At 35.2% G+C, this 7,785-nt stretch overlaps 1 protein-coding gene across 1 annotated transcript; it reads left to right on the top strand.

Moving 5' to 3' along the window:
* The first annotated feature begins 338 nt into the window (after positions 1-338).
* On the top strand, positions 339-7,739 carry LOC105112932 (membrane-associated 30 kDa protein, chloroplastic-like). The gene is made up of 11 exons (XM_011008852.1): positions 339-590; positions 1,324-1,448; positions 1,573-1,683; positions 1,969-2,033; positions 2,141-2,222; positions 3,066-3,140; positions 3,460-3,530; positions 3,631-3,713; positions 4,482-4,546; positions 7,023-7,097; positions 7,440-7,739. Exons 1-11 carry the CDS (start codon positions 437-439, stop codon positions 7,551-7,553), a joined length of 1,020 nt encoding a protein of 339 aa, XP_011007154.1. The 5' UTR covers positions 339-436; the 3' UTR covers positions 7,554-7,739.
* Positions 7,740-7,785: the final 46 nt, after the last annotated feature.

Genomic DNA, 7,785 nt, shown 5'->3' with positions numbered 1-7,785 from the left:
CATTAAATTTCATTAATGATGATTTTTAGAGATATGATAATGAAAGGATTTTAGTTTTTATGCACAAAACTTTATCTAACAACCTTCCATGATGGATTAGAAACAAAAACAATTTATGAAAAAAATGTTTAGGATGAAATTGGTTCATTTTTGTTAGTTTATATGAAATAGAAATGCACAAGTAAATCACAATTTAAAGAAACGAATAAATAAAAACAAGCAATATAATAATAAAACCCGAACCCGGTTCTCCTTAAAATATTTGGGTCCGGCTCAGATAAAAAATTCAAACCGGAAACGAGATTGACAAAACTGTTATGTAAAGTGATCCTGGTCTCTTCTTATCCACTGCCCAAAATCCAGAAATTTTTTTATTTTTATTTTTGAGCAACTGTTATTATTTACCAAAGCAGCAAGGTCGACACTCACTTACAAAATGGCCATTAAATCACAGTTAATTACAGGATTAACCCTGCCAATGCCACACCCTCCTTCTACTTCTTCAAGCTCCAACAACAACGGTAACAATAATACTACTTTATGTATGGTGAAGAGGAGGACCCTCACGACGTCGTTTTTCAATGGTGGAGGTAGGTACTTTACTTTTTTCTGCTGTATGTGTTAATGGGCATCCGTTAGTTTTTAGTTTTAGGTCCTAAATTTAATCTTTTTTTTTTTGTGGATTTTCAGTCCTTTTTGCCTCTAAGCTTGGTGCCTTGTAGTGTTAAATGTGAATTGAGGAGACCCAGATGAGATAATTGACTGTTTCTTACGCTAGTTATACGAGCGAAGGATGGTTTTTTTAGTTTTTTGTCGTTCTTGGATTTTTTAATTCATAAAAATATACACACGGAGAACCAATTGTTAGCTTAAGAGTGCTAATTGTATGGTGTGCCCAATTGTTTGTTTTTGAAGCTGTTTTGTGTTAGGGGGTGATAAATAAGGAGAACCTTTTGGATGAATTTGTAATATCTACGGTGGGGTGTTGTGATTGTGAGGAGGGATTTGTAGGGGCTGATTATTCAAAGTCCAATGAATTCATCTGAGCGTTGCAAGTGACAAGAGTCGATGGGGCTGGCTGTATGGATATTCTTGTCCTTTTTGTTCGGTTTAGGGCTGAATGCTGTTTGTGAGCTTTTGTTCCAAGAAACTTTAGTAATTTGATATAGATCTTTAATAAATTTAAAAACGTTGATGAGGCAAGCATAAGAGAGTAGTTCTATATAAATGTCAGCAATCTGGATCTGAATACACATGCATGCAGTTGGCGCTTGTGTGTTTAGACACATATTGATCTCTTTGCTGAATTAATTTTGCTTGCAGTTGAAGCTCTAAAAGTTGCTAGGATAAGGACCAGTCTATCCACTCGGTCCCAATGTTACAGACAAGGTGGAGGTGCTCTTGGCACTTGCATGAACCTTTTTGATCGGTTTGGTAGAGTTGTGAAGGTGAGATCTTGGAGTGTTCATCCATGTTTGTGTAATGACTCTCTGGTCATTTTTGACCACCATCGCTGATAATCTTATACTTTTTCTACATTAACCAACATGGTTTAATTCTCTTCTGTTACAGTCATATGCAAATGCAATCATAAGTTCCTTTGAAGATCCAGAGAAAATTCTAGAACAGACAGTACTTGAAATGAATGATGACTTAACAAAAATGCGTCAGGCCACAGCACAAGTAATTTGTCTTGCATTTATTTCCTTCTTTGATTACTATTGGTTCTTTCTACCCTGTTCTCTTCATCTTTTCTCTTACTCTTTCTATCTTTTTTGTCACACACACACACACACACACATGCTTTTTAATACACTACGAGATTATAATATGTCAAGCATTTAACCCCAAATGGTAGTATCATTAATAGACATAAAATTTCTAGGCTTCTCAATTTTCTGCTAATGTGGAATTTCTTTATTCTTCCCCTTTTCCTTTCTAATTTTCTTCTTTTTATGTTTCATTTAGGTTTTGGCTTCTCAAAAAAGGTTGGAAAATAAATATAAAGCTGCACAACTAGCTTCTGAAGAATGGTAAACCATGGTTGGAGCTATTACTACCAGCAAGTGACAAATCAATTAGATTCATTACATGATTGGTTTCATGTTATAGAAATGAAGCATTATTTTGCACCATGTAGGTACCGTAAGGCACAACTTGCCCTTCAAAAGGGAGAGGAAGACCTTGCACGTGAAGCTCTCAAGAGGCGTAAAACGTATGCTGTAAGTTGCATCTTCCTGAATGAGAATGCATGGTGTCTGAATTTTCTAGTTCTAGATTGCGCTTCATACCTCTGCCTTAGAAAGCAAGAAAGATGCTTTGACTAAAGGTCCACTAGTATCATACAAGGTGAACAATGCTAAATGTTACTGGATTGGCTTTCAAGCCTTATCAAACTACTGACAGAAAGAGATGGGGAGAAAGAGCGAGAAAAGATAAAAACTGTTCTTTTATTAACAGTCCATACACCTCCCCAGTTTGTGGGTAAAATTGGAACCTCCCTGTTAGTTCATCATAAGTTTCCTAATTGCATGATTGTCAACTTTTGTTGTTTATTTTTATTTCTGCTTTAATATATTGAGCTAACAGAGAGTTATTCAATCTAGCTTGTTAATGATGAAATGTCGTCAGTAACTAACAATATCTTCTATTTCCTTAATTTTTTTATCCGTGCATAATTTTCTAGCCACTTTCTCTATGATCATCCCCAGTTTGTAGAGAAACTAGGATAGGAGGCTTTTGATGAGTATTGTTACTTTGTTACTTCTGATAAATTATGCTTAAACTAGAAGAGCAAGTATTTTAGAGTGACGTTACTCAAGTCAATTCCCTCTTCTCAAGTAAATTCTTATTACCTTCAAAACAACAAACTTATTCCCTCGTGTTTTCTAAGTTCTGTTACCTCTAAAATAACAAATGTGGAAGTTGCTGTTATTTGTTGTTGAGAATTCAGCTGTGAGTGTAAACAAAGAATTGAGTAGATGTTGCAAGTTGCATGTGCAAATGTTGTCACAGTTATAAAGGAATCCTTTTGAAAGTTAATTTTTCTGTTTTTGTTTTTGCAGGATAATGCTAATTCTTTCAAAGCTCAACTTGATCAACAGAAAGGTGTCGTTGAGAATCTCGTCTCTAATACTCGGGTATGCTTGTGCCACTGGAGTTCTATTTCCATACATCTATTTTATTTTCAGTTGAAGCTATTTTCAAAGCTCAATTTTCCTTTCCTTTCTTTCCACTATAAACCAAAGACCTGCTTTTAAACCATGCTCGAGGTTCTCTGTTTTAGGATTTTGTTTGGTGGTGGGGCTGACTAACATTTTTTTTTTTTAAATTCTTTTGGTGAGAATTTTCAAATTTACTTGGCCATATTTCGTGCTGTTTCCATTCTACCTTTTGGTTTTCATCTTTTTGATAGCTACTGTGATATACTAATGACCTTGTTGTAAGTTTTCTGTGTAGCTTCTGGAGAGCAAAATGCAGGAGGCAAAATCAAAGAAAGATACTCTGAAAGCACGTGCTCAGTCTGCAAAGTTGTCTCTACCCCCAGTTCCCCTCTCAAAGAAGCATTGTTTCTTTAAGAGTGTTACCTTTCTGATGCTTGCTTTGTTGTGCACTTCTGTGTTCCTGTAGGACTACAACCAAAATGAATGAAATGTTGGGAAATGTTAATACAAGTAATGCACTTGCAGCTTTTGAAAAGATGGAAGAGAAAGGTAAAAGATTTAGATCTAGTCTCTTCATCATTGTTCTATTTCGTATGCATTTCCTGTTTTCCATGGACTTTGACAGGGTCCGGTAATATCTGCTGGAAACAGGACATTGTGACATGTGTTATGCTAGTGTTTCTAGAATCCACTTAACCGTAGACATCACCTTATATGCTCATAACTGTTTTCCTATATTTCCATTTTAGTCTATCCAAAACTCATGCTGCAGTCTTTCCTTTCTCTTGTTTCATTTGAATGATCATGTCTCCAAATTGAATTTTTCTAGCTGTGACCTGGATACTTATCTAGGATTTCTGTTTAACTTTACCAACTCTTCTCCGGTATATTGATGCTTATATAACCATGTTTTTAGTCTCCACATGATTACTTCTCTGTATCCTCCTTTAAAATGGCTGATAAAATAACTTCTGCTGTGTTTCTTGTGCATCATCCGAAAGTTGTACTCCCAGCATTTTCAAGTGCCTGTTTCCATTTCTGCCTATTTGGGCCTGTACTCAAATTTATGAAGATGATTTTTTTTTCTGATAACTATAATTTTGGATATTAAGCCCCTATTCCTTATCTGTTTCCTTTATTGAATAATCAATAGAACCATAAGTTGGATACTGTTTATGGTTTTTCTACCTTGGCATTGGTTACTAGAAATGATGCTTGCATTGGGACATCTGGATGCCTTGTTAATTGTTGGATCATTGCAGTGTGGATTACGATTGGCACCTAACTGTATCTAAGATCCCCCCCCCCTCTTAATAGTAATGGCAATGGAATCAGAAGCTGAAGCTCTTGGCCAGTTGACTACAAACGAGCTTGATGGAAAGGTATCTGTTATTTTTTTCTTTCAACTATTTTTTATTTGTGTGCCCTTTATATTTTTGAAGAATGTTAATGAGCTAAACCATTCTCTGTCCAATTCTCCCTCCATAAATTGTTGGAAACATCACTTTACTGATCCTTGCATTATCATTGAGCAATGTGTTGGCAACTTTTTATTTATTTATTAATTTTTAATCATTAGTTAAATTATTCTAAATGCTAAATACAAAGACATACAGGCATGTCCTGACTTCCATAACTGATTTTATAAAACTATCATGTGCATACATGCACATATTTGTACAGTTGTGATTGATTTCCACCATGCCAAATCACTCAAGATGCATACAGTCAGGTCCTATTTAAAAGTCCATGAATTTAGCCAATTTAATTGAATTTAAATTCATTTTCTCTACTTGTATTTTTAGAGCCAAAATTAGTTGTATATAAATGAATTCAATTGTGATTAACATGATAGAGTAGCTGGATTGGCACTTGCCTTTGCATTTTTTTTTTTGGTTTTGTAATTCTGCTTCCTTTCTGCAGCTATGGCTTATTCTTTCTCCCTTCCTATTTATTACCTCATGACCAATGGTGGTTCTTGAGCCACTTTCTGAGAACGTAACTTCTTTGGCCCTTGATGGGCTGAAAATTCGTTGGATAGAATCCAATGAAATCATTCTACCCCTTAAAGCTAAAATGCATGGTAGCTGACTTCAAGCTTAGTTTCCATTCAGTGCATAAATGCGACAAATGATGTATAATTAAAGGGTAGCTATTAAAGTAGACTATTGGGAATAACAAAAATAAATTCCTTATTTGGGTATCATCAGGTGAAAAAGATTATTTGTTAATCATGTTTATTAACCTTCCATAAGAAATGTTTACTGGTGAAACTTGAGAGTTTAATCCAAAAGTAAAGGAGCTCTAACCTTTTGCTTGATTGTTCTATTTATTCACCAACCTCTTCAGTGGGACAGGGAAAATGATGTAGAGTTCTAAGATGATGGAAGATTTGTGAATTTGTTTTTTTATTTTTATTTTCTTATAAGTGTTTTGGACAGTGCTCAAGGTTCATGTCCTTATAAGGTGATGTCCCTCTCTTAGTATAAAAGATACACCTGAAGGATATAGTGAGTGAAAACTAAAATATTGTGAGACCATGACTATGGAGGCTATAGATGCCACCCAATTGATGGAAAGATGCTTCCCTTTGTCCTGGAACTTTTCAACCTTCCAGTGCCAAGGTAAGCTGATGGAGATTGGAGTTGCATGGCTATCTTTTACTCTAGAATTAAATGCAGGGAGCACCTTTGGGTGATTCTGGCTTGTGATAGTATTAATCAGTGTATGCTGTGAATATTTTAGATTTGAAAAGGAGGATTATCATCCACTACTAATATCCAACAAAACAGTTCTTGAATAGTTATTTTATTGTCTGGTTTAGTTAATGAGGTGCCATATGATTTTCTGCATCTTGAAGCTTGCTCCATTCTTTCAAGGTATCCATGATAATTTGAAGAAAGGTGAAACATGATTCTCTTCATAGTTCTTATTGGATGTAAAAATTTTCAACATGCCTGAAGAGGATCTTAGACAGTAGAAACTACTTTTTGAGGCATTCCTTGTTAGATACACTTTTTTTTTTCCTGGTTTATGAGTAGGTCCTGCTCTGTTAGTGTAGTTGAATCCTTTGATGACATGGAGAATGGAAGCCAATTTTTCAGATAGAGCCTCCACTCAAGAATAAGTTGACTGTTTCTACATATATTGAGAGGGTGTTTTTTTTCCTGAAAATAAGTGTTCATGGTGGTTTCTTCTTCTTCTGAATAAAACTTCTGTAGATATATGATGGTTTTCAGTTAGGCTATTTCAGTCTTTTATTCATAAATAGTCAATATGTTTTGCTTTTATAGTTCTTAGTCAAGCTAGTTTCAATTTAATGTAGCACTTTTATTTACTCTATTTGTCACTCAGGCACTGTTCATTGAACATGGCCTTTTTCCCTTCTGTTTTCTTTTTCAGCTTATATATATTTCTTACGACTTGTGGTACAACTCTTCTATGGTTTGGGTTTAATGATTCTCGGTTTTGGAGTCTATTTCAGGCTGTAGTTTCTTTCTTATGAAACAATGGATACTATTGAGAATTTTATGTTCTGAGACTTTGCTGTAAACTTGGTACTTAGGTCTTCTCTCTAACTCTTAGATTAGCTTCATCTTTCCTCATTGCTATCTGTTCTTCATGCCCCCTCTTTTTCCAGCAGTCCACTCATTCTGCAGCCGAACTATGACCATATCTGAAACTTACAATATATTTCTGCCTGATTTTAACTCCAATTCCTACATAAAACAAACTGCTGATCATCCCGATTTTAATACATTTGAAGAAGTGCTTTTAACCTTGCAATTGGTGGTTTATTTCTGAAAAGCAGATTTCTTTGTGATCCTCGCCTTTTTTTGTGTTTCATTGTCTGTGCAGTTTGCGTTACTTGAAGGGTCATCAGTTGATGATGACCTTGAGAGTCTGAAGAAGGAACTAGCTGGTAGCTCAAAGGTATGCCTTACCCAACTTACTAGTTTATAAGAAAAAAGGCACCGTAAGACTTTATTGTCAAAAACAATTACTGTCAGAATCCGTTGTTTGAGTACATAAAAAAATTCTTATCCTGGTATTCATTCTGAAGATGACAACCATAGAACAGGACAGGGAATTATGCGGTTTGCATTATTTTGGACTGCAATAATTTCTGTATACAAGATATAGTACTGTGAGGAGGAGAAAAGATTGTTGATGGGTTTAAAGCTTATTTTGTGAATCTCTCGTTGTAAAATTCATGTAACTTCTATTCCCTTTGTCTTCTTTGAGAACACTTATTTCTTTGATTCTCTGTAGCAGAAAGGAGAACTTCCACCAGGAAGAACAGTTGTCACCAGCTCAAACAATTCATTCCGTGATCCAGACATAGAGATGGAGCTCAATGAGTTGAGACAAAAAAGAGAGAACTTTTAGAGTACTTGGAAGTACAATATTGGATCTGGTCTTGTTTTGCCAGCAAATTACTATGTAAAGGCCAATAGAAAATCGTTGTATAGTTGATCCAAATTAAAATAAAACAAGTTTTGTTGAATGGGTTTGATATTACCCATCTTGTCACATTGCAGTTGTAATATATAAATATTAGAGATAATTTCTGCAGATGCCACCCTAGCCGCAGTGTGAACTGGGGCCATCGAGCCAATAG

This window comes from Populus euphratica, unplaced genomic scaffold, assembly GCF_000495115.2.
Source record: "Populus euphratica unplaced genomic scaffold, PopEup_1.0 scaffold376.1, whole genome shotgun sequence".
In the NCBI taxonomy this organism is placed as follows: Eukaryota; Viridiplantae; Streptophyta; class Magnoliopsida; order Malpighiales; family Salicaceae; genus Populus; species Populus euphratica.
This window is presented reverse-complemented; position numbering and strand designations above follow the sequence as displayed.